This window comes from Sorex araneus, chromosome 2 (assembly GCF_027595985.1).
Source record: "Sorex araneus isolate mSorAra2 chromosome 2, mSorAra2.pri, whole genome shotgun sequence".
NCBI classification, from domain to species: domain Eukaryota; kingdom Metazoa; phylum Chordata; class Mammalia; order Eulipotyphla; family Soricidae; genus Sorex; species Sorex araneus.
Genome location: NC_073303.1, coordinates 260,772,637 through 260,798,294, shown reverse-complemented (window position 1 = coordinate 260,798,294; position 25,658 = coordinate 260,772,637). Strand labels below are relative to the sequence as shown.

At 56.5% G+C, this 25,658-nt stretch overlaps 2 protein-coding genes across 2 annotated transcripts in view; both read right to left on the bottom strand.

The window, feature by feature from the left end:
• Nucleotides 1-6,124, bottom strand: part of FGF18 (fibroblast growth factor 18) — a 29,199-nt gene extending 23,075 nt beyond the window's left edge. Inside the window, exons 1-2 of the mRNA XM_055128254.1 lie at nucleotides 5,836-6,124; nucleotides 5,640-5,676 (exon numbers count right to left, since the gene is read on the bottom strand). Coding sequence (XP_054984229.1) covers nucleotides 5,640-5,676; nucleotides 5,836-5,867 — 69 coding nt within the window. The 5' untranslated portion in view covers nucleotides 5,868-6,124. The remainder of the gene's footprint in view (nucleotides 1-5,639; nucleotides 5,677-5,835) is intronic.
• A 4,516-nt stretch (nucleotides 6,125-10,640) lies between these two features.
• On the bottom strand, nucleotides 10,641-22,057 carry NPM1 (nucleophosmin 1). The gene is made up of 11 exons (XM_055127740.1): nucleotides 21,831-22,057; nucleotides 20,207-20,286; nucleotides 19,552-19,671; nucleotides 19,048-19,141; nucleotides 18,843-18,949; nucleotides 18,593-18,660; nucleotides 16,282-16,339; nucleotides 15,824-15,907; nucleotides 15,467-15,568; nucleotides 14,404-14,478; nucleotides 10,641-12,965 (listed from the first exon to the last, which is right to left on the bottom strand). Exons 1-11 carry the CDS (start codon nucleotides 21,886-21,888, stop codon nucleotides 12,927-12,929), a joined length of 885 nt encoding a protein of 294 aa, XP_054983715.1. The 5' UTR covers nucleotides 21,889-22,057; the 3' UTR covers nucleotides 10,641-12,926.
• Nucleotides 22,058-25,658: the final 3,601 nt, after the last annotated feature.

Below are 25,658 nucleotides of genomic sequence, written 5' to 3'. Positions count from 1 at the left end.
ACATATGCAAGCACACACTCATACCATGCACTCACACACACTCACACATATATGCAAGCACACACTCATACATGCACTCACACACACTCATACATGCACTCACACATATATGCAAGCACACACTCATACATGCACTCACACACACTCATACATGCACTCACACACACATACATATACACACACACTCATGCATCCACACAGGAACACTCAGACACACTAACAAAATGTGAATACACACACACACATACACACACACACATGAACACCCCCGTATATATACACACACACTCATCCAGATACATTCAATGTCACACATGCACACGCCACCCCTACCTGCACACACACACACGGCCCTGCCACCTCGAGGGATGAGCCCGCTCACAGACAGCCCCTCTGGACCCTGTCATCGCACTGACCCCGGCGGGGCCCAGAGGAACCAGACCAGAGACCGCTAAGGACCGGGCTGCGGTGGCCCAGCACCAGGGACTCTGCCTCTCCTGGGGCAGGCCTGGCCTCACAACGCAGAGGGGGAGCAGAGGCCCTCCAGCCTCGGACCCGGGACCCCAAACACCTCCCCGTGCCCCGCCTGCTGCCCCAGGACTGATCCCGTGCTCAGCCCAGAGCACCGCACACAGGAGCCGCCGGAGTGACCCAGCCCCGAGGGCTCTACCCCGCCCCGGCAGGCAGGGCAGAGCCATCAGCACGGAAGCCCCATCGGCTCCCAGAGTGCTCTGACGGGGGCGGTAAAGGGCCCTCGGGAGCAGGGTCTTCCTCCAGGACGGGAGGGGTCATTCTCCTGCCCGTGTGCCGGTGCTTGAACCCGGGGCTCCTGCATGCTGAGCTGGTGCGCCAGCCGCTGGCGCCATCTCCCCTGCTGGCAAGGTCAGGCCCCGAGCCCCTGTCACCACCCGCTTAGGGGACGGCATGGTGCTGCAGGTGGTCCCACGGTGGCCGACGCAGAGGCCCAGAGTGGGTGACTCACTCGGCCCAGGTCGCCCAGCAAAGCCCTCACTTGAAGCAGGAGCTCTAAGCAGGCGGCTGCCATGTGGCACGGGTGGGTCCCCGGAACCTGGAGGTCACAGGAGACCCCAGCCCCCCCGCCCCCTGCCCTCTGCCCCCCGCCCCAGGCATGCAGGGCAGGCTGGAGGCCACGTGCGGGAGCAGACACGCCGCCCCCGCCTGGGAACATGGGCAGTGCCAACCACCAGAAATTCGAAAAATCCTCCTGCTTATCTGGGAGCAGGTGACACTCCCTGCGGCAGGAATGCCCTCGGGCTGCTCCCCGCCCCTGCGCCACGGAGAGGAGAGCAGAGGGCCTGGGCCCGGCCCACCCCGCAAAGCCAGCCAGCCCAGACCAGAGCAGGCCCGGGAGGCGGGGGGCTCAGCTCCCCGCTCCCCCAGGGGACACTATCACAGGGAGCAGCGAGTCACAGGTGGGCCTGCGGACCCCCCTCCACCCAGCCCCTGTGCCTTCCTCAGTATCCCCCCCGCCCCCCGCCTCCTGCCCTGTTTCCGGAGAAAGTGTGCCCGGCATGGGGAAGGAAGACCAGAGCCTCGGGCCGGAGACAGCACCGAGTGCTTTGACGTGCACAAGCACTGGGGCCCCTGAGCACTGCCGGGGGGGGGTGGTGGCCCCAAACCACGAAAACTCATGTCTCAAACCCCACATCTCGAGGCTTAGCCCCGACCCTGGTGAACGGATGCAGGCCCAGGTGCTGAGTGACTGACTCCCTGACGGGACGTCAGAGTTTGGGTTTGTGTTTGGTTTCCAGGCCACACTGGGCAACGCTCAGGGCTGACCCCCGGGCTCTGCACGCAGGAATCACTCCTGGCAGGACCAGGCTGGGATCGACCGCGGGGGAGGGGGGGCAGGCAACATGCGAAGCACCTTCCCCGCTGCACTAGGGCCACAGCCAAGATCTGTTTGTTCGTTCCTAGGAGCCATGCTTGGCTGGGAGGGGAGGGGTCTCCCGGCTGCACCCCGGCGGTGCTCTGTGGGTCTCACACTTTTTGGCGCTGCCCCCTGGATGTGACTGTTTGAGGGAACGCCAGGGAGGGGCAGGAGAGATGAGACAGCAGGTAAGACGCTTGCCTTGCAGGGAGCTGACCCGGGTTCGATCCCCGGCACCCCACTGACTCCCACGAGCCCTGCCAGGAGCGATCCCTGAGTGCAGCCGGGTGTAACCCCCCCAAACCAAACCAAACAGAAAGTCCAGCAAAGGACTGTCCGCTCCCGGGCTTGCTCCTAACCCTGCGGGGTCCGGCGTGGGAGGGGGGGCTCTCCCATCCCCTCCCAGGCAGCCGGCACAAGGGCCCCCGACCTCCCCCAGGAGGCCAGGTGTGGGGGCTGGTCGGGCCGTTCCCAAACTTGACCGCACGCCAGCGCAGGAGCGGAAGGGGCCGGCGGGAGCCCCCGGTGGGCTGGGCAGGCGCGGCTGGACAATGTCCCGCAGGTGCCGGCCCGGCCTCACGTCATTGTCGCTGCCCAGCCAAGTGCAGAAAAGCAATTTACTGGTCACGCTGCCTGCTCCCCTCGGAAATTTTTAAGATTCTTCCGATTTGAGCGACCCGCCGTGTCCCAAGTCTTGAGGGGAAGGGTGGGTTTTTCTTTTTTTCTTTCCTTTTTTAATTTATTAAATTCCCAGCTTCCCACTTCCTGGGGTGGCCGGCGGCAGAGGGTGGAGCTCGCCAAGGGTCTGGCCGTGAATACGCTCAGGGCAATGTCGGTGGGGGGAGGGGGCGCAGGGGGGTGGCGTGTGGGGTCTGGTGGCTGATGGATGCCAAGAAGGGGAAAGAGCTCAGAAACTGCTCTTGGAACTGGACGCGTCCCCCTGCAAACAGGGAGATGGGGGAGCCGAGGGCACAGGTGGAGCCATTCTCCAGAGGAGTGGGGGACCCCCTGGACCACATCGTCTAGGACCTTAGCCCCAGGGCCACCACCTTCCCAAATGAGGACACAGATGCACAGAAGGTGCCTGGGGAGGCCAGCTGGGGGTCCGGCTCCCCCAGTGTAAGACCAGATACCTTTGCCATGCTGCAGGGGTCAGCAGGAGGCCCTGCCCACCCCGCCCCCACCCAGGCACCTCTCCCAGCTCCCTGGGAATCTGCACCCCCTCCGTGGGAAGTGCCCAGTTCCCGGCCAGTGCCACAAGCAGCCGACTTCCGGCTCTCGGTCACACCCCCCAACCTCATCTGCCTCCACCCCGCCTTCCTCCCCAGCAGGGATGGGGCAGCAGGGAGCCTCCTGGGATGCTCGGATGTGCGCTGGGAAGCCCCCCCCACAAGCCTGCCTGGGGTCCCCTCGTGCGTGGAGGTTTTCAGAACACCCCCGTCTCCGTGACTCCACCTGTCGCCCCCCTCATCCAGGTGCACGGTTTCCGGGTCCCAAAGCAAGCCAGGCTGAGTGGGGGAAAGGCGGCCAGGGAAGGGGGCGCGGGACAGGGGAGCTCTGGTACCTGCTCCCAGGCCGAACCCCCACGTGGACCAGCCAGCTCTTCCCCGAGAGCCTGGCTCCAGCTCTGGCTAGGGGGGCTAGGAGCCCTCCATCCCATTCTACCCCGACCCCGCAGTGCACACGGCTCCAGAGCCGCATGCAGCAAGCGTCTCTGGCACCCACAGCCCTGTGCCAACGTCAGCGCCCCCCTCGGCCCCCAGCTGGGCACTCAGGAAGAAGGCTCTCCCCCCGGGCACAGAGCAGAGCCCCGCAGTGACCCGGGGGCCTGGCCTCTGCGCGGGGACTCAGCTGCAAGCCAGCAGGCCAGGCCTGGCACTGGCCTCTCAGGCAGACCCCACCCTCCCCCAGCCCCCGCCCCACCCCCACACAGGGTCACATCTGCTTTGGCAAACAGCCAGTCTGAAGTTCCCGACTCCAGCCCTATTGATTCGCAGAGCCGCAGGGGGCCCTGGGCGGCCAACAGGAGGAAACATCCATCCCTGGTCCTCCAGCCCGGGGATCTCGCCCAGCTCCGTGCCCATCCCCAGGGTGACGACCCTCTCCTGAGAGGGAGCAGGGGCAGGAGACTCCGGCACGACACCCCCAAACACTGCAGAGGGTTGCTGACGGGGTGTGAGTGCATAGACATACGGATACACACATGCATACACAGATACACAGACACACACACACACATACACAGACACACAGAGATACAGACACACACAGAGATACAGACACATGCATACACAGATCCATGGACACACACAGATATACAGAGATAGACACACATATGCATAAACTGATACACGCACACACAGACACACAGAGTTACAGACACACAGAGATACAGACACACATATGCATAAACAGATACAAGGACACACATATAGATACACAGACACACACACAGGCACAGACACAAAGACACAGAGATATACAGAAACACACACAAAGACACAGACACACACATACACATATGGACAGACACACAGATACATGGACACACACAAAGACACAGACACACAGATACACACACAAAGACAGATACACAGACATACAGACACAGACACACACACACATCCCACTCACTGCAGCCAAAACCCTAGGGCTTCTCTCTGGGTACCCCCTGGAACGGGAGGCCACCCCCTAAGTATCCCTTGCCAGTGAAGACACCTGCCTGGTGCTCAGAGGGAGGGGAAGGGGCGCTTGTCGCTCCTGGTCCAGCCCCCCCTCCCCGCCCCTCCCGGGCAGGTCTAGGTGGGGGGCGCAGGGCAGCTGGCACTCCCCAGCCCTCCCTCCGCCCCGCTCCCATGCTGAGGCTGCCCAGGTCTGGTTCCAATCGGCGCTGAAGTCGCTCCCTCTTCCCCTCCTCTCCTTGCCTGCACCCCTCCCTTTCCCTTCATTTCCACGGCGTTCCAACTGTCTGCGTGCCAAGACCTTCCCGAGTCTGAGAGCTGCTGAAGTAACAGATCAGATTTTAGCAAGTGCTTTCCAGGCTGCGCGCCAAGCCCTCTTCTGATTCACGAGAGCGAGCGAGCGTGAGCGGGGAGCGAGGCGAGGTGAGGGCTCCATCACCTGGGGCCAGGGTGCTGAGACCCCGCCTTGGGGAGTCGGGGGCAGACCACAGCCCCTTGGCCCAGGTGCCCCTCTGCCTCTGCTCCCGCTCCCCGGTTCTCTCGCTCGCTCTCGCCCTCGCTCTCTCTTCCTCTCTCCTTCCTCCTCTCTCCTTCTCCCTTTCTCTCAATGAGGCAAACGCCTTCGAAACCACAAGAGTAATTTACAACTGAAGCTTTTGCTCCCCGGACTCCCGGCTGAAAAGCGCCTTTTTTGTTTGGAAGCAGCGCGCCCAAGGAAACGCTTTGGGTCCCAACTCCTCGGCGGCGGCGGCGGCGGCGGCGGCGGCGGCGGTGGCGCTGGGCAGGGACCAGGGGCCGGGCGCATCCATGGCAGCGGCTGAGCTCGGGGCTCTCCCGCGCGCGCCCGGCCGCAGCGCCCCCGCGCCCCGCTGCCCCGGGCCGGCCGGTCCCCCCGCGCGGCGGCGGCGGCGCAGGGCGCGCGCGGAGCCGCCCTTCGGCGCCTGGGGAACAGGTGCACTGGGCTCGGCGCCCAGGAGGGGTGGGGCGCGGGGAGGGGGGCGCGGCCGGCGCGAGGGGGGTCGGCACGGACCCCGAGGGGGGAGGAGGTGTGCGCGGAGCCCACGTACCTGTACCTGGAAGCACAGCAGCAGGAAATGTAAACACCTGCGGGGAAGAAGAGACGGAGAGAGGCGGTCAGCGGCGCTTGGGGAAGGGGCGCGCGCGCGCGCGCGGACAGACCGAGCGCCGGACGGACGGGCGGGCGGGCGGACGGACGCGCGGCCGGGCCGACTGGCGGGCGGGCCGGGGCGCGCGGGCGCTTACAGGCAAGTGCAGGCGGAGGGCGCCGGATACATCGCTGGGCGGGGGGCAGGCGGCGGCTCCTAGCCCAGCCTGCACATGTCCGCTCCGCGCGGCCGGGACCGGGCGCCTCCGCCGCCGCCGCCGCCGCCGCCGCCGCTGCTGCTGCTGCTCCCTGCTCGCCGGCTGCTGCTGCTGCTGCGGGCTCTGCTGCTCCGGGGCGCTCCGCGGCGCGCCCTGCGGCATCCGCGCCCTCCGGGGCTGCGGGCCCCCGGCCGGTGCGGGGCGGCGGGCTCCCCGGCTGTCCGTGCGGGCGTCGGCGCCGAGGCTCAGGCCCGGGGCGGCATGCGCGGCGGGGCCGGGCGGCTGGCGGCGGGGAGGCGGCCGGGGCGCGCTCTGGGGTCAGCGCTCCGGGGCCGGGGCGCGCGGCTGCAGCACGCCCGCGTCACGGCCGCTCCGTCTGGGCGCCCGCCGGCTCATGTCTCCTCCTCCGCGTCTCTCCGGCCGTGCGCATCGCCGCCTCCCACCCCTGGCGGCGGCCGCCGGGGCGTTTTCTACGCGCGGGCGGCGAGGGGGCGGGGGGCCGGGGGCGGGCCCGGGCCCGAGCCGGCACAATGAGGATGCGGGGCCCGGGGGCTCCCCCCTCGGGGCGCGGCCGGACGGGCGCTCGGCTCGCCCGGGTGCGCCGCGCCCACATCAAAGGCGGCGCGGCCTCGCTCGCCGGCCCGCGGGGCCCCGGGGTGCCGCCCGGCGCGCGGACCTCGGCCCGGCCGCGCGGCGGGCGAGCGTGGGCGCCGTCGGAGCTCCGCGCCCGGGCGCACGGGCCGGCGCAGCGGCGCGGCGGCGGGCGGCCCGGGCGGCCGCGGGGACGCTCGGCCCCGCGCTCGCTCGGCGGCCCGGGCCGCGCACCGGCGCCCACCGGGGGTGCCCGCGGAGGGGGCGGGCCCGGCCCGGCCCCCAGGGCGGCCCCGCGGCGCGGGGGGTCCGCGCGGGGTCGTCGTGCCCGTCCCCCTGCCGTGCCCCCGCCGACCACCGGCCGGGGGGTCCCGTGCGGCTCGCGGGCCCCGGCGCCGGGAGGGACCGAGGGGGTCCCCGGGGCGGCGCCCCCGCGCGCTCCGCCGCCCCACTCGGCGGCTCCGGGGTCGGCGCCCCGCGCGCGGCGGGCCCCCGGCGAGCCACCGCGCTCTGCACGACGCGCGGCTGCCACCCAGCGGCCCCCGGCCGCGCCGCAGCCCCGCTCGGCCGCCGCGCCAGGCCCCTTCCTTCCGGCCTCCTGGCACGGGTCTGCAGCGGGGCGGCTCTGCCCAGGACCCACTTCTCACCCCGCGCGGGGCCCCTGCCCCCTCCCGCGGCACCGCTCCTCTCCTTCCCACCAACTGTCTCGCTGTCTCGGGCCCCCGACGGCCAGGCTCCGCCTTGGCCTGATGCTAAGGGAAACAGGTCAGAGTGGGAAAAGAAACTGGAGAACAAGCTCAAAAAAGCAGAACTCAGGAATCCAGACTATTTGGCTCGAGCTGGCCTGGTGTCTTTGGCTGTGGCTGATAATCCCATTTCGCCAGGGCATGAGCAGAGGTAGGTGCTGTCAAAACGCTGCTATTTATTTCCTCGAGCCAAATAGGATGATAGGAAAAATGAGACACCCAGCCCTTGTTCCAGACACCAAAAACCTCCCTGCAAGCTATTTTCCGGGGGTTTTCAAAACAGAAGCCTCTTTTTCTTTTTTCCTTTTTTTTTTTTTGTTTTTGGGGGCCACACCCGATGATGTTCAAGGGGTTACTCCTGGCTTCACTAGACTCAGCAGTCACTCCTGGCGGTGCTCAGGGGTTGAATGTGATTTAATTAACACAGCTCACAGCTCCGGCACCGAGGTGGTGAACAGATGGCCTGTTTTGCCACTGGTACAAGCACAGAAAACCTTCCAGGATCGGGTGCTCAGCGAGGGGAAGCCTCTAGGGGAAGCACTAGACAACATTAAAATTGGCTTTTTTTTTTTTTTTCCACCGCTGGAACTGGTTTTGCAGAACGGCTGGTACCAGCCCATGTTCTGGTGAGAATGAAAGCCCTGGGTGTATGCGGGACAGGACTGCTCCCATGGGGCTGTGTCACCAATCTTGATCAATCTTGAAGGCAATTTCAGATCAAAGGAGGTTGGTTAGATGATGGGCTGAGTTAGCCAGGGGAGGGGTGTGGGGGGAGAGAGGAAGCGGGCCAGTGACTTGAGGACCTCTGACGCCAGCGGGGAGACTTCCCTTTATAAAGGACGATATTTAGGGACACTTTGAAATGCATGTTTAAACTGTCCTTGGAATCTTGACAAGTATTTGTATTTATGGAAAATCCTCTCAGGCAACCTCCTAACCCCATCACACTTACTCGGGCTTGTCTGTGAAGTCTGGCTTTTGATTTTTGGCAGGGGAGGGGAGGGGGTACAGAGCTCAGGGCTGGCTCCTGAGGGTAACTCCCAGAGCAGCTCAGGGACCACCTGCAGTGGGTGGGCTGCATGCAAGGCCACCACCTCCCCCCTGTGCCCCTCACCTCCCCCCTGCATCTTTAGATTAAGCTGCTTCTGTTGCTGTTTTCAAGCAGTTGCTTCCACGACTGCGTATCCCATTTGTCTGAAGGTTTACCCACCCAAGGCCTTGAAACTGAGGCTCCAAATCCAGTTTGTAAACAGTTTCGCCCAGGTGTTCGATGGAGGGCTCAAAGGGCTGGAGGGGACACAGGTGCAGGCGGGACCTCTGGACTGGTGCCCCCTCATGCGCAGAGGTGGCCGCACCTGTGTGCTATTCCCGGCGTCTGCAGAGAAAAACACCGTTTCCAGAGCCAGGTCTCCTGGGAGAAGGCCCTGGGCGTGCTGGGCGAGGAGGTTTCATTAACCGGATGGGAGGTGGCCCTCCAGGATGGCTCTCCGCAGAGCCGTGGGGCAGCTGTCCTGCATTCTAGCAGACTCTTCCAGCCCAGTGTGAAATGACGAACAAGATACTGTCCCACCTCTCCAGGCCCGGCCGGTAGAGTTCAGGATCATCTGAAGGGCAGATTATCTTGGACGGGAGCATTCCCCAGCTCGGAAAGGTGGACTCATAGCTCCAGTAGGACCGAGACGCTTGAACAAAAGCACTTCAGACTCCCAATGTTTTCCAAAACCAGCGCGGCTTCAAACAGAATCTCTGATGCCAAGTTCATGAGTCAGGGAACAACTGGATCTTTGGCACTGGGAAGCCTGGGCTGTCTGCAGTGAAGTAACTTGGACCCCATTCACCCCAGAACCCACACCCCCTGACTGAAGTTCAGTATTTGTCACCCCTTTCCTCTTGGATAATCAAACTATCCCTCTTCCTCATCCTGTTGACCTTCCCCTTCACTAAACATATGGTCAGTTGTATCGTAGACCCTTGAGTCTTCAGCCACTGCCCCACAGATGTGCAGGTTCGTAAAGATCGAAAACCACTCGCTGTGCGTGCCAGGAAGAGCGGACCTGTGGTGCAGGTCAGGTGCCAGCCTGCAGGTGCCCAACAATGATCTAAACTGACACCTGCAGGGGCTGGAGCGATAGCACGGCGGGGAGGGCATTTGCCTTGCACGCGGCCGACCCGGGTTCAATTCCCAGCATCCCATATGGTCCCCCCGAGCACCGCCAGGAGTAATTCCTGAGTGCAAAGCCAGGAGTAACCCCTGTACACTGTTGGGTGTGACCCAAAAAGCAAAACAAACAGACACCGGCAAGCTCCAGCTTAGAAAGCAACAGTAGCTGTCCCAAATGCTGGTGGGAAGGGGAGGTCACTGCCTCCTCACAATGACATTCAAGCCACCAAATGAGAACTCTTGACAGGTCCTTTACTGCCCAAGTGCGCTAGTAGGTCCCCCCCACCCCTGTTCCAGAGTCTTACCTGATCACCCACAAATAACAGCCCAGGGGCCAGAGCAACAATAGTATAGTGGGTGGGGCATTTGCATTGAATGTGGATGACTGGGGTTCGATCCCCGGCATCCCGTATGGTCCCCCAAGCACTGCCTGGAGTAATTCCTGAGTGCAGAGCCAGGAGTGACCCCTCAGCATGGCTGGGTGTCAGAAAAACACCCAAAAAAGCCAGCCCCATCTCAATGAGCGCCAGCATTCAGGGGTGACAACCCAGCCATGGCTCCTGGCCCACAGCTCTCCCTAGCACATGCCCTTTTTCGTGAGAAGGATCAGTACTCCGTAGGGAAACGCACCTGCAAGGACCTGAGACCTTTCTGTCCAATTATAAAGGTAGAGAAGCTGTTGAAGATCACTGCAGCTTGATGGCAGGGGTGTCTGGAGGGTGTTTTGTGGGTGAAGAAAATGAAAGACAAAACACAAGTTAACTCACTCATTCCTTTCAGAGGTTACAAGGGGATCAACACTACTGTGTGCTGGTAAATGAAAACAAAGACCAAAGAAAATGCCTACAGAGGGCTGGAGCGATGGCACAGCGGGTAGGGCGTTTGCCTTGCACACGGCCGACCCGGGTTCAATTCCCAGCGTCCCATATGGTCCCCTGAGCACCACCAGGGGTAATTCCTGAGTGCAGAGCCAGGAGTAACCCCTGTGCATCGCAAGGTGTGACCCAAAAAGAAAAAAAGAAGCCTACAGAGTAAATGGGGTCTAAGGCCCAGGACTAAGTTATTTATAATCACATTCAGAGAATGGCAGACAAAAATGCAAGTTACTCCACCACCAGTTCATAAGTAAAAGACATTTTGAGACTCAAATACTATTCCTTGTGGATGTACTCTAAGTTTTCAGGACTAAGAACAAGCCCAGTTTCTCTCACAGATCCTTCTAATAAATACAGAAAAATTACTCGAGACAAAGGAAAAGCAATTGTCTTTTATTCTTGTTCTTTTGAAAATTAGTAAGAGCTTTAGGATGGCAGGGGGCAGGAACAAACATTTGTGTTCTACAACAGGTACCTCAATCATTCAAAATAAATGGCAACCCCCACTTGATCCCCTTATTTACAAGCCCAGGAGTAAATGTTCAGATCACCACCAAACTTGGTTATTATCTAATAACTAGCACCATTAACCAGGGGGACAGGACAGCACAGCAAGCGAGAGCTCCACCCTCAATCTCAACACTGAGCAGAAACAGTTATTGAATCCGATTAGCTGTCAGAGGGTCAGTAGCAAGACAAAAAGAGCCAATCAATTGCTTAACAGTGAAGTTTAATGAACCCCAATACTAAAGAGCCAACCTCAGGGCCTGGGAGGGCCACCCCCAGCATCGATGTTTGGGGTAAACACACATGCGCACATACTCCTAACTGTCCCAGGAAGGCAATGCTCTGAACCTGGGGAACACTGATGTCAGGTGTGCGCAGACACCAATTTCTAGATGGCTAGTCTTGGTTAAGGCGCTGGCCTTGCTTGTCAGCACCACAGCTAGCCCGCAGAGCTCCCTCAGGAGCATAAAACCAAAGCCAACAGCAAACTGTGGCCCAAAAATCCAGGAGAGAAAAGGCAGCCAACAACTGCCTGAATTTTCATGTCCACATTGAAGGGGTTTGAGCAATAGTCAAGTAGGGAGGGTGCTGGCCCTGCCAACCCCAGCCCCACCAGGCGGCTGGGCAGTGGCAGGTGTGGCCCCTATGAGATAAGAAGGGATCTCAGAACAGTATATAGTTACTGGCCTCGCATGTGGCCGACCCAGATTCACTCCCCAGCACCACCAGGAGCAAGTTCTGTGCACTGCCCAGTGTGGCCCCAAATCCAAACACACAGCACTTACTTGGTTTGTGTGCATGCAACCCTTTCAATCAAGCCGATGTACTTACACCCTCCTATAAAACCTGTTAAAATGTATGCAGAGCTGCTCCAGGGGAGGTATGTCCTGAGAGGAAAAGCGGGTATCGGCATTAACACCAGCGCAAGAAACGGTCTATGGGGCTGGAGAGCACAGCCAGCAAGGTGCTCGCCTTGCAGCACCCCACATGGTCCCTGAGCACTGCCACGTGGTCCCAAACAAAACATGTCTAAATGACCACTCGCCTCACCTATCACTGGGAAAATTACCTGCAGGGCCCGCCAGTGCCCGCAGCCTCCGGCACGTCCTCTAGCTTGGTCAGCACGGAGTGAGCTGCTGATAGACTAAGCCGCAAAGTGATGGATGGGGAACGACTCTTCAGGTTTGTCTACACCCCAAAAAACCAAGCACACAAGAAAACAAAAAGTTCAGTCTCTTTCCTCAAGTTTAAAGGAAAAGGACCGAGGAAGAATATCCTAGAGAACATTCAGGATTATTTATGAGCCCTGACCACTGCCAAGGGGGCCAGTGCCTGCCACCTCCCCTCCCTGCTCTTAGCAGGAAAACTACTCGCTTATCCAGGTATTGCAGATGCCCCAGCCAGGATCCAACTGAGCCTGGCAGTGGGCAGACATCTGTCACCAGGGCCTACAGGACTAGCCCGATGTCCTCGGGGAGGCCTGCAAACACTCCCTCCCGCACATCCAAACTGCACTGATGTGCACTATTATTCTGGGGAAATCAAAGAAAATAACTCAGTTTGTTCTAAGAACTGGGTTGAGGATGGCTGCCAGTTTTTTGGGGAGCGGAAAGAGGCTGGCCAGGTGGGAAGGTCCGAGACTGGTGGAAAAAAAGTATCAGATGTAAAGTCTAAGCACTAACCCTTCAGTGGCAAATGTCATCTGGGGGATAACCCCTCTGGAGGGGGGTTAAGGCAAATGATTTATCATCAGACTTGAGCGTGTACTACTGAACTAGGGGCATTTCTTTTTTCTGACGAAGGCTGGCGGGAAATAATAGAGAAGCAGTGCTACTTTATTAAAATACTGAGTTTATTTCACATGTATATTTTCGTCTCCCCACCATTCCCATCTGTCTGACCACCTCTACTACTATGTCCTATCATAACATTCCATACATACTTAAAACCAAGTGAAAGGGTGGAGTTCCATCCTTAAAAACTAAACAGGCATTTTGGACAACACATTCTTGGCTATGGAACCTGGACAACATTTATCAGACACGGCAGGGAAAGTTCTCGCTCTGCATTATAAAAAGGACAGCCAGATATCAATGTTACAGAAATGAAATAAGACGGAAAATCTTTTAACAAACTGTTTAAACTATTTTCTTAAAGAGACTTCCTCCACTGCCAGAGATCTTGAATAGCCTGGAAAAAAAAAAAAGGCAATGCGGTTAGGGAAGCACAACACTTCACAGACACCAATAAATCAAACCCCGTCTCTCCGTACAGCCCAACAGATCCATTTTTCATCCCACTGCCAGAAAGGTCCGTGCTACATAATTAAGAACTTACTTCAAAGCAATTTATACTCAGAATAATTTAACTTCAAATACTTCCATTCAGACATAGAATCATGGGATTCTTTGTAAGCAAAGCCAATTGTACCAATTCACCGAACAGCTTAGTACAGGAAATTAAGAGGCAGGATTGAGACCAATTTGGCAAACATTGATTCAGCGTTAGGACTGGGGCAAAAAAAAATAAAGCAGCTAAGCTGATTTCTAAGTCTACAAATACAAATGCACGTGTACATGGAGTACTAAAAAGGAGGGGAAAAGAAACCCCACAACCACAACAACAAAAAAACAAGAAACAACCCATGAATCACATTTCCTCAGCTCCCTATTTTACAGAAATGGCTGATACAAACCAAGGAATTTTTACATTTCCTATATCCTTCTGTGTGCTAAGATTTAATGAAGGGGCTGGAGCGATAGCACAGTGGGTAGGGCGTTTGTCTTGCATGCAGCCGACCCGGGCTCGATTCCCAGCATCCGTTATGGCCCCCCGAGCACCACCAGGGGTAATTCCTGAGTGCAGAGCCAAGAGTAACCCCTGTGCAATGCTGGGAGTGACCCAAAAAGCAAAAAGCTCCTATTGCTAGCAGACTACAAGTCTGTCCAGACCAAGCTGTCCTTAGGTACATATATATGGTCTTTGCTGAAAATTCACATATTCAGATCCTATGAATATTCTGAGTTGCTCTTTAACAAAGAGCCTACACCAAAGCATTCATTTCCTCATTCCCAAGCCCTGGAGCTCAGGCCACCACCCAGCCTCACTGAGCCTCCTCCGGCCCTAAGTGGCTCGGCCGCCCTGCTCTACGGCCACAGCTTTCACCTGCACCTTGTTTCTGAGGATGACTTTGGTGCGGGTTGACGGCACCGTGTCTCCTGTGCTAGGTGCCCCAGTACATGTTTACCGCCTCAGCCTGCTGACTGTGCAGTTTCCAGCTCTCACAGCAAGGCCTGCAGAAGCACAGCACCCGCACTTCCTTTCAAATCAATGGAGGAAACGCTCTTTCCTACCAACTCTCACAAACTGAGGGCCAGGCAGCCCCAGGTAGCCAAAGGAGGCAGCAAGGAAAACCACAGCTCATTTCCTTAACCAAAAATCAAGGGAGGGAAAAAAAAAAAAGTCGAATCCAGCAACCACGCGATCTGCCCACTGTACAAAGCGTGGAAAAATATACTTAAAGCTATCTTCTCGTGGCTGCCAAATAAATTCTCAAGAATTTCCAAGCACTCCATTTAAAAGATTTAAGAATCCTAAGTTCGATCATGTTTCCAAAAAATCCTGTTACCTCCTGGTCGGTCATCCGGAAGCAATTCTTCACGTAATTGATGAACTTGGCTTCCACTTTGGGAAGAGAACCACCCTATGAAGACAAAAGTGACGTTCAGGTACAGAGGACAGGGGTCTTGCATTATCACATACTAGATGGTCCACACCTCTCCTTCCAAGGCTTATCATCTTGGTGAGTCTGATTTAGGCCCAGAGGACACCTCCACAGACACTCAAGCTAATATTCTGCCCAAGTTCCCGCCATCTACTTTTAAAAAAACATGCCACGCATCACGAAGAGCTGGAAAGGTCTTGTATGCCCAGGAGCCCAGTTCCGGTGTACAGACCCAGAGACAGTGAGCTAGAGACCGAGGTCACTCAGATGTCTGCTGGACTGCCTACCATATTCAACCACTTTGAAGTATCAAATTTGAGACACTTTCCTCTTTTCAACACTTTCCAGGCCAGAGACCCAAATGGTCATTTAGACCATTTAGTACACAATAACCTGTGAGTCCAGTGTAACCCCGAGTCTAAGGGTTTATGATATTGAAGAGGAAATCAGTTTACATTTCTCCCATCTTTCATCAAAATTTGGCAGTGCCTTCATTAGGACAGTTGGAGGAAACAATAGAATGAACACCCAATTATTTTCAAAGTATTAGCACAATTTCACATTTTCTCTATCAACTAGAAAATTTTAAGCTCGCTTCAATTTTCACCATATAGTGACTATCAGTCACTCTTTGAGGGAGCTACAAATATAATTAGGTGAGGGAAACACAGCAAAGGACAGCGGTGTGTCAAGTTTCACTGGATCCACAAGCCCAGACAGTCCAAGAAAGGACCCAGCCAGGAGCCAGCATCTGCAATCGCGACAGCTGTGCACAGCTGAGACTCTTCTGCCCCCTGCTGGCAGGCAGCGCCTCACACCAGACAAGGCTTTTCTTGGTATCACCTCTCCACACAGGACAAAGCACAAGGAACCTCACATTTGAGTTAAATCATGTAGGAGGCATCTAACAAGGAAGCCACATACCCTCCCCACTGGATCCAGTTTAAGGAAACACAGGGATACTCACTTTTTCTATACTTGCTTGCATTTTTGCCTTAATGTCTTCTACAGAACTGGGCCCTTTTGGTGTTTTAGGAGTTTTCTCCTGTTTTTTGAAAGAGTCTTGGCCCTATGGGGGGAAAATTAGGTTCAATTTCTTAACAAGTGTTCTTAAAACTCAATGCACTTTTGTGTTTTCTAGTCTTATCTTTGAAGGACAGCTGCTCACTGAGTGAAGTGCAGTTTGTCCTTCAAAGCCAGCCAGCTCATCCCTGCTCTGGTTTCCTTTCAGTTCCACCGAGTCTCAAGCTGACGACCCAGCCTGCCAGCAGAACTGGAGCTTCCCCAGCTGCTTCACTGGAGGGCTGGGGTTTTTGCCACTTACTTTTGATCGTGGTGTGGATGGTTTTGAGTCTTTTCCATTCTGGTTTGACTTTTGTGCGTTCTTGGTTGGAGTATCTCGTATAGACTGCAACAAGAAATTGATCTGAAATCAATGTCTACACAACAGACACTGGTATAAATAAAACTGCTTAAAGCACGTAAGAAAATCACCAAGGCCGAAATGGGCAATAATTCAGAAGACAAAAGGCTTCTGGAAGGGTTCACAGGAGACAACAGGAGGAGATCATCTCCCATCCCACTGCCCGCAGAGCTTAACAAACTAGTTCAGACCACAGACTTTAGCGGTAAGGCACTAACTAAATAAAACCTTACTGTCTTGCCATTTCTGGCAATCTTGCCCGCGGGACCATATGGGATGCTGGGAAGCGAACCCGGGTCGGCCACGTGCAAAGCAAACGCCCTACCCGCTGTACTATCGCTCCAGCCCCTCGCACTTACTTTCTTGACTGGAGCTTTTTCTTCTGCTTCCTCATCATCGAAGTCGTCGTCGTCATCACTAGAGAGAGGATAAAAGTTACTGACTCGGCACCCACTCCTGCAAGGAGCACAAACCACAAGGCCTGCCACTGAGACCTGCGAAAAATGTCCCAACCTGGGGATGCACCAGCACATTTGGGGGAGGGTCCATGCATCCAAGTTCTCATGTGGCAGTGAGATAGGAAATGCAAGAAAACCCAATGTCCCACACTGGCTAAAGGAAGACCAAACTGTCACAGTGAAAAATATTTTGTCTTTTTTGGGGGTGAGGGGAGGTGCCAGAACCCAGGTTTGGGTCATATTATCTAATACAAATGGCTGTTAATACTGAGCGATCCCGGGCCCCAAAGAAATGCTGCTGTGCGTGGATGAAGTTTGAAGACACGTGAAATGGGATGGCTTCAATGGCAGTGGCACAGAGCTCCAGGTACAGAATCTGTATAGATACTGGGGGAGGGGAGGGCCAGTGGCCTCATCACATTAACAAGAGTGAGCAGGAACAGAAATAATATTGAATTTAAAAAAAACCTCATTACCTACTTTCATTCAATTTTGTGTTCAGGTATATTCTAGGATTTGGCACCCAAAGTGGTGAAATGCTTTATAGAAAAAAGGTCTTCATCAAAATAGTTTTTTTTAAATGTATCTTTATTTTTATTTTTATTATTATTATTTTGCTTTTTGGGTCACATCTGATGATGTTCAGGGGTTCCTCCTGGCTCTGCACTCAGGAATTACTCCTGGTGGTGCTCGGGGGACCATATGGGATGTTGGGAATCGAACCCGGGTCAGCTGCGTGCAAGGTAAAATGCCCTACCTGCTGTGCTATCGCTCCAGCCCCCATCAAGAATATTTTTTTAAAAAAATTTAAAAATTCACCTGTTAGAGGTAAATTATTTGTTCTAACATTTGTTTTTTAAAATGGAAACAATCCTTATACCCTAATGTTGGTATGTGTCAAAGAAGCAACAATCTTGCAAACAATCAGTTCACAAGACCATTTCTACTGCAGTTACAGTTAACATCTAAGTTATTGACCAGTGTGTGTGTGTGTGGGGGGGTGTTTCCTGTTCCCATTTTTCCTGAAAGCATACTCTCTGCATGGGAACAGCCATTGTTCCAGTATGACAGGGAGGGTGAAACTGGCATACCAAAGAGACTGAGGGCAGTTCAGGTGATTTCTTAAGAGTCTGTGGGTTAATTCTGGACTATGAATTCTTCCTCCACCGCCCATGAAGAATCAAGTACCAAGATTTTTATAAGCAACTGACTAGGATATCCCCGACTTAGATGATGCTTGTTTCTGACCCACACCCAGCGGTGCTCAGGGGACCAGCTGGGACATAAGGACTGAGCGCAGGATGGCTGTGTGCAAGGCCTGCGCCCTTCCGCTGCACTATGGCTCCGGCTAAAATGTCCTCCACTGGGCCCGCTGCATTGCTGCATAACAGCCCGAGCAACTGCGGCTGCTGGAGCCCCTCTGGACCTTCCCTGGCCTCCAGCCTCCACACCATTTCAGCCTCAAGTAATCACTTTCCATGGTTGTTGCAAGACCAAAATGCCACCGAATCTTTTGCCCCAAGGCATGAACTCTTCCTGCTTATGCAAGAATTCTTCCCCTTTCTGGAAACTTGCTGCTAACATCTACTCTTCCTCTCTTGCTACCTAAACAAAGACCACTCAGAGACACGAAGATGGAAACAGCCAAGGTTGCCAGTGTGCCGAGTTGTGTCCAGCAGACACTCCCCAGTACCAGTTAGTTCCTTCTCCAAGATCATATCAGTGAATTAGCTGGACATTCACTAACCCTGGACACTGAGAACTCAGAAGGCCTCCTACTTGTTTGAGTTCCAGATGCCACTGCATGTAGGAAGGACAACTTACGGGCAGTTATGTCCTGTACACGTTCGCCTGGGTGTGATCAGTGATCAAACTCAACCATCAAATCTCATTTAGAACCTCACTATACACCTTTCAGGAATGAAAGAAGCAGCTGCATTATTCAAATCACTCCCCTTATAACATGATATGCCCTGGCTCCAGACTGTTACTCCTCTAGGAAATGTCGCATTGGTATTGTCTAACAATGAAGATGCAATGCCCTGAAAGGCCCACAAGCCCACCAGTACCCTGTCCATGTTTTATTATTTTCCCACACCAGCATGTGAGCACTTCACCCTTCCTTTCCTTAGTTCCTCCTGCCAGAGGAACCCGGTGAATGGTTTTCTTGAACTGCCCCATGCAACTGCAAAGTGTCCAAGATCACACTCACTCTTCCTCATCATCGTCGTCATCATCGTCATCGTCTTCATCCTCATCTGCAGCAAGTTTTACTTTTTTCTTCAAAAAACAAAAAACACAGATCAATTATCTCAGGAACAAGCAGTGATCCCAAAGTCCTGAATTAAAGGACTAGACATCCCCGGAGAAGAGCTGAATGCAGGTCCGGTGTTCAGACTCGGGCCCGGACACCCCAAGACCCCCGCCATGGAGGGCCCCAGTAAAAGAAAGGCCCCACACACCTGTGGCACCTTGCTGCCGCCCCCAGGAGCAGAACGCTTTCCAGATATGCTCAGGAGCTTCACGTCGTCGTCCTCTTCATCTTCTGACTCTGCGTCTTCCTCTACGGCTGAAACAGACCCTTATTAGTCACTCTCAAAGAAGGGACTCGCCAGAAGCCTTCCCAGGTCCCCCCCCTCCCGCCCCCTGCCCCAAGCAGTCACCTACCGACCAAGTGCTGCCCGGAGATGTGCACCGGCCCGGAACCGCACTTCAACCGCAGAACAACCGGTGGGGTGATCTCAAAGCCCCCAAGGGAAACCTGGAGCAGATTGCGAAAGTCACTGAGTTTTGTGGCCGGAAAGGCGAAGCGCGTGCCGTGATTCCTACTTACCACGTGCGCATTCCAGGTATGCTCAGCAAACCCACAAGATACAGCCCAAGCACCTCTGATAACCACGCTCAAAACCCAACCCCCCAGCCCCACTGCCAGACACAGCGGTGTCCAAATACCCTATTCTATCCTCTTGGTAGAATTTAAACATGGGATAGGGTCAAACCAGAGGTTCCCAAACTAATGTGGACCATGCCCCCTAATCGCTAAGCAAAGCCAGTCAAGTGTCTCCAAAATGCACTCAAAGCTACTCGTTCCCTCATCCCATTTTTCCAACCCACTTGGGAAACGACTGGATTTAACTGACACGGAATCCTAAGTGTGGGTCCTATTCTCACCGTTGGCTGCACCGACATTTTCAAAGTTGCCAGCGTCACTTTAATCGGACTGCCTTCATAATTCATGGCTTCTGCTTCAACGATGTGCAGCTCATCCTTGGCACCAGCCCCCAAGCTGACCTGCGAACAGAAAGAACAGAACTTCAGGCTCTGGGCGCAGGACAGGTGAAGCAGTCCGCGACCTTCCACTAATGGCACTAGTGCCAATGTTTTCACGCTTAACGGGACAGCATCAGATGCTCCTATTTGGATATTTGTGATCATTTGTTTTGGGGCCATATCCTGCTGTGTTCAAGGGACCCCACGGGATGCCGGGGATTGAACTGGACTCAGTCACATGCAAAGGAGGCACTACATTTCTGTATCCTGATCAGCAGGTTCCTTGATTTATGCCCCCTCAGAGCGAGCACCTAGTATGTGCTAAGCGTAAGATGGGCTTAGAACCCAGAGGGATGATCTCACTACACTCCAGGGACTAACAAAAGTTAAGTGGACTTTACCTGTTAAGAAAACCGAGAGGTAAAGATGCCACATGGACACAGTCTACACGCAGCAACAAAGTCACAATTGTAGAAAGGATGCAGATATGGTGCATGGATAGGAACTAAAGCGGAAATCAAGAGAGATCCAATAGTCATTTTTGAAAGTCCCCTACCGTTCTCAAAGACAGCTGGTGCTCATTTTCATCATTATCCACTTTAAAATGATAATCTTTGTCTGCCTTTAGCTCACAACCTGTACAGGAGAAAAAGCAACCAGTAACTTAAAAGACGACACTGTGGAAGCAGGCCAGGAGAGTTTGCAAAAATCTTAAGGGGAAATTCCGCACACTGGTAAACTCCATCCAGACATACAATGTTAAAGTTTAAGACTTGTTACAGGCATCTACACGAATGCACACGTGCCCAGCCTTCCAATTAATTATGTCAAGGCAAGGATGTAGGTAAGGGACACAGGTGGCAGCAGGCTATTTAGTAGCAGAAGCTGTCCTTGTCCCCGGGTTCCAGCACACCCAAACACTGCGAGGACCAAAGCTGCATCAAGTAAGGACATTTAACTGCCCACCAAATGCTACTGGTACACGCCAAGTTGCTCAATCGAAATGTATCCATATGGTATAGAAAGAAAACCAGCTCGGGGCTTGAGGTGCGCGGTGCCTAAGGCCGCCCTTGAAACAAGTAACACCGGAGCAGGCAGGCCATTAGCAGGGGATCCAGCCTGCCCGCGGGCCGACGCTTCCCTGCCCGGAAGGGGGAATTCAACAGCCCCAGGTCTTTACGGACTAACCAGCAGCCTTTGTTTTGTTTTTTGTTTTTGCTTTTAAACAAAAGCTTTTGCAACCTACACCTACCACCTCCCGCGCCTCCTTTATTCAGTACCGGTAGCAGGTCCCACTGTAAGACCGAGAACCCTCCCCCTTAAAGACACCTCCCCCAAAAGGACCACCTTCGGCCAAGGGGGGGGGAAATCCCAGGTACCGCAGCGGCACCGGGGGGAGGGCAGCAATCCCCCATCAAGGGGAAAGCCCTGAACAAAGACCTCGGAAACCCCGGGCGCGACCACCTCCCACGGCGCCCCACCTTCCCCTCCCGGCGGCCCCACAGAAACCTCCGGAGGCGGGGGGCCGGGATACCCCCGGAGGCCCGGATGGAGCGCCCACACCCCCTCCTCCCCCCAACCACGTGGCAACCACGTGCTCCCAGCGGTTGCGGCCTTCACACACCCCGCCGCGCCTCCCCTCCCCCAGCAACCGGACGATGCCCGGGGGCGGGGGGGCTCAGTCTCCACCTGGAGCCCCAAGCCCCCAGCCCACCACGGGGCTGGTTGTCCCCTGCACCCCTCTGGGCAGGAGAGGGGGCCCGGGCCCCTCCCCACGAGCCCACCTCCCGCCCCGCAGCATCACCGCCCAGCCTCGTCCCGGCACCCAGGGCTCAGAACGCAATTTAACCGCCCCCAGCGAAGGGGACGGGGGAGCTGGAAAAATAAAATAAAATAAGGAGAGAGGGTCTCTGCCAATCGCGTGCCCGGGGCCGGCGGGCGGACGCCCCGCGGGCCCGCCCCACGTTTATTTCGACCCCACACAGGCCCGGGGTCCTGCAGCGCGCACGCCCAGCATCACCGGCTCTGCAGGGCCCCGGCGGCCGCTGGCCACTCCTCGGGGCCTGCAGCCGCCCAGGCCGAGACCACCGACTCCCACCCCCGCCCCCCGGCCACCACCGCCCCAGCCACGGCGGCAGGCCCCGCTCGGCCTGGCTCCGGCGCGCCCCCCCGGCCGTTACCGAAAAGGTAGTTCTGGGGCCTCAGGGGGCTCATGTCCATGTCCATCGAATCTTCCATGGGGTGGGGGCACGCACGGGCGCGGCGGAGAAGGCGAGCGGAGACACGCGGCCGCTGCAGCGGAGGAGCGCCGCGCAGGACGGAATCGCACCAGGGAAAGGACGCGGGTTCCCTGCGCACCTATATAGCAACCCGCAGATCTCGCGAGACTTCCCCCGAGGCCCCGGCTCCGCGCGCGTGCTCGGGAGCCCCCTCCCCTCCGCGGCGGCCCCCCGCTCCCCCGCGCACGCGCCCTGGCACCCGCCTCCTCGCTCCCTCGCCCCCTCCACCTCCTCCAGGTACCGCGCGGGCTCCCGCCGAGCATGCGCACTTGGGAGCCCGGCCCCACCCCGCCTCCGGCGGCGGCGCGGGTGCGCAGGCGCGCTGGGGCGCCCGGGAGCCAGGCGCGCGCTTGCGCGCACACACATCCCCCCGCACACACACACAAACGCGCACAGGCACGCGCGCGCGTGCTCCCCGCCTCCTCTCAGCGCCGTCCACGTCGTCCCGCTGAGGCGCGCGGGGCTCGCGCCCGCTGTCGGCGCAGCCCACCCTACAAAATGGCGGCCGCAGCCGGCGGGCCGCCTGTAAGTAAGCCGGGCCGGCCGCCGCCGTCTCGCCGCGCCTGTCCCTCCGCGTCCGCGCCCCCGCGCCCGCCTCCCAGCGCGCCCTGCGGACCACACGCGCGGCCTCGGTCGGGGGAGGATGGGGCCCCGCGCCTCAGCGCCGGGGGCGGCCGGGGCCTCGCAGCCCCGCAGCACGTGAGGGGACAGTCGCCGCTCCGGGGCGGCCACCCCCAGAAAGACCCCTGTGGGCCACGGGGGAACAGACTCCCACAGCACGTGAGGGGACAGTCACCAGTCCACACTCCAGGGCGAGCGTCCCTGGAAAGCGCCCTGAAGGCCACGGGGGCCGGACCCCACAGGATGTGAGGGGACAGTCACCACTCCAGGGCGAGCGTCCCTGGAAAGCGCCCTGAAGGCCACGGGGGCCGGACCCCACAGGATGTGAGGGGACAGTCACCACTCCAGGGCGAGCGTCCCTGGAAAGCGCCCTGAAGGCCACGGGGGCCGGACCCCACAGGATGTGAGGGGACAGTCACCACTCCAGGGCGAGCGTCCCTGGAAAGCGCCCTGAAGGCCACGGGGGCCGGACCCCACAGGATGTGAGGGGACAGTCACCACTCCAGGGCGAGCGTCCCTGGAAAGCGCCCTGAAGGCCACGGGGGCCGGACCCCACAGGATGTGAGGGGACAGTCACCACTCCAGGGCGAGCGTCCCTGGAAAGCGCCCTGAAGGCCACGGGGGCCGGACCCCACAGGATGTGAGGGGACAGTCACCACTCCAGGGCCAGCGTCCCTGGAAAGCACCCTGAAGGCCACGGGGGCCGGACCCCACAGGATGTGAGGGGACAGTCACCACTCCAGGGCCAGCGTCTATGGAGGCCACTGGGCCTGGACCTCCACAGAACGTGAAGTCACCCTTCCAAGGTGGACATCCCTAGAAAAGCCGAAGGTTGGGAGTCGGGATCCCCCCAAAGCCTTCCCATGCCCACTGTGACACCTTCCCCTACAATGCATTAGCCCATTTGGGGGTAACTCAGGGAAAGGCACTGACCCCATCCCCCAAACTCATACTACACCCACTACAAAAAAAAAGAAACTAGTACCCCTTCTCTGGACAATCCTTGGAAGTGAAGTAGAGGAAGTGGAACGACCCCTTGACATGACAAATCACATCCCACAATCCCAGAACCCTTTGACAAACCGCATCCCGCAATCCCAGGACCCCTTGACAAACTGCATCCCACAATCTTCAGGACCTCTTTTGTAGAGCTCCTGGTTATGACATCAGCAGGTCGACTTCAAGGGGTCAATGAAGGGGGCTCAGGTGTCCAGGCGCAGGAGGTGCCCTCAACTCAGTTTGACATCCGGGCCCCCAAAATTTAGAGAATACTGTAAGCAATAAAAAAATAGAGGCAGCAAAGCCCTGAAGTTAATGAATGCTTGAAACCTTTTTTGTTTTTAAATAAATTAAAGAACACTTTGGGTATTTTTGTTGGTTGGTTGGTTGGTTGGTTGGTCTTAGTTTTTGGTTTTTGAGCCACACCCAGCAATGTTCCTGGCTCTGCGCTCAGGGATCAGTCACTCCCGGTGGGACTCAGGGGAACATATGGGATGCGGATATCAAACCCAAGTCTGTCACATGTGAAACAAGCATCCTCCCCGCTGTACTATCACACCAGCCCCTCCTTACCTTTTTAATCAAAATTATAGCCTGTGGAGCAAGTGCCTGGAGTGCACAGGGCCAGGATTAGATCCCTAGAAACTCCTGAGTACCACCAGGTGTGGTCCTTAGAAAAAAATCATCATCATCACCATCATCATCATCATACCGTTGATCGTCGATTTTCTGTCTCAGTAACATCTCCGTTCGTTCTAGCTCTGAGATTTTAGCAGCCTCTCTTCACTCGTCCTTCTCAATGGTGCCGCATTGACTCTTTCAGGGTCAGGGGAATGAGACCCAGCATTGTTACTGGTTTTGGCTTATGAATACGCCATGGGGAGCTTGCCAGGCTCTCCCATGTGGGCAGGAAACTCTTGGTAGCTTGCCAGGTTCTCCAAGAGGGAGAACTAGGCTACAAGCTTCTGGGAGCTTGGTTTTATAGTCTCTGGATGTTGGCCATTGATGGGATTACACAGCACCGGGGGCAGTCTGTGTGTGACCGCCTAGCTACTGGAAAATGGGGAATCTGAGTGGAAAAGGCCCATTCCCGATCCAAGCAGGCTTGGAGGTCTCAGCCCCGGGTCCCACACACCTGGGTTCTTCTGCCAGTACCTTCATGCGTGAGGCTCGTCCGAACGTGTAGAGAGGGGCTTTGAACATGGCTGTGGCTGGGTTCTGGAGGTCTTTGGCTTGGGGGGCTCTGCTCGGGGTGGGGAGGGAAACTCAACCCACCCCCTGCGAGAAGCCCCGGTGAAGATAGCCAGCGTGGGGACAAGAGACTACCTCTCTAGCTCCAAATATTATGTTTTTTGGGGGAGGAGTTTCACACCTGGCAGCACTCAGGGTTTACTCCTGGATCTGTGGTCAATGATTACTCCTGGCTGTGTTCAGGGGGACCATATGGGGTGCCAGGAATCGAACCCAGGTTGGCCACGTGAAAAGCAATGCCCAACCCGCAGTACTACCACACTGGCCCTTACAATTTTTTTTACAATTTTTTTCGCAAAAGCAGTGTGTTCCAAGTGAAAGGGGAGCCTCCTTGCCCAGGAATCCTGTACTCTTTTTCAGTTTTCTTTTGTCTTGTCTTTGGGTTTTTTCACCTCTGCTAGTGCTGCTCAGAAGTTACTCCCAGGGCTGTCAGTGCTCGGCTGTTGCTTCTGGCAGTGGCCTGGGGACTATCCCATGCTGAGGGTCACACCCGTGCCTTCCACACATAGAGCCTCTGCTCCAGCCCTTGGAGCCCTCCCCTTGGCCCAGACCCTATATACTCTAAACCACTGTATTTTCTAATCTGTGGTAACAGTAATTTTAGTAATAATAGTTACACAGTTACAACCAATGCTAGAATAAAATAAACAAGAAGAAAACTAGTAAAACGTTGGCCTAGAGCAGCTGACAAAGTGAAAATGTCCCTTTTCTGCAGCCTGGTCCAGTATTCCAGGGTTAAGCTCCTTTATGGTTCGTTATCACTGTGATTTTGCTCCCAAGCTGTTCTCTCTTTTTTTTTTTTTTGCTTTTTGGGTCACACCTGGCAATGCACAGGGGTTACTCCTGGTTCTACACTCA

Bases quoted from the DNA above. Each gene is read 5' to 3' on its own strand.
- NPM1 (XM_055127740.1), bottom strand. From the start codon at position 21,888: ATGGAAGATTCGATGGACATGGACATGAGCCCCCTGAGGCCCCAGAAC. The intron at 19,672-20,206 runs GTAGGGGACTTT...TTCTGTTCGCAG, and splicing joins ACCAGCTGTCTTTGAGAACG to GTCAGCTTGGGGGCTGGTGC. The intron at 16,340-18,592 runs GTGAGTGTGATC...TCCTCTCTCTAG, and splicing joins GACGACGATGATGAGGAAGA to TGATGACGACGACGACTTCG.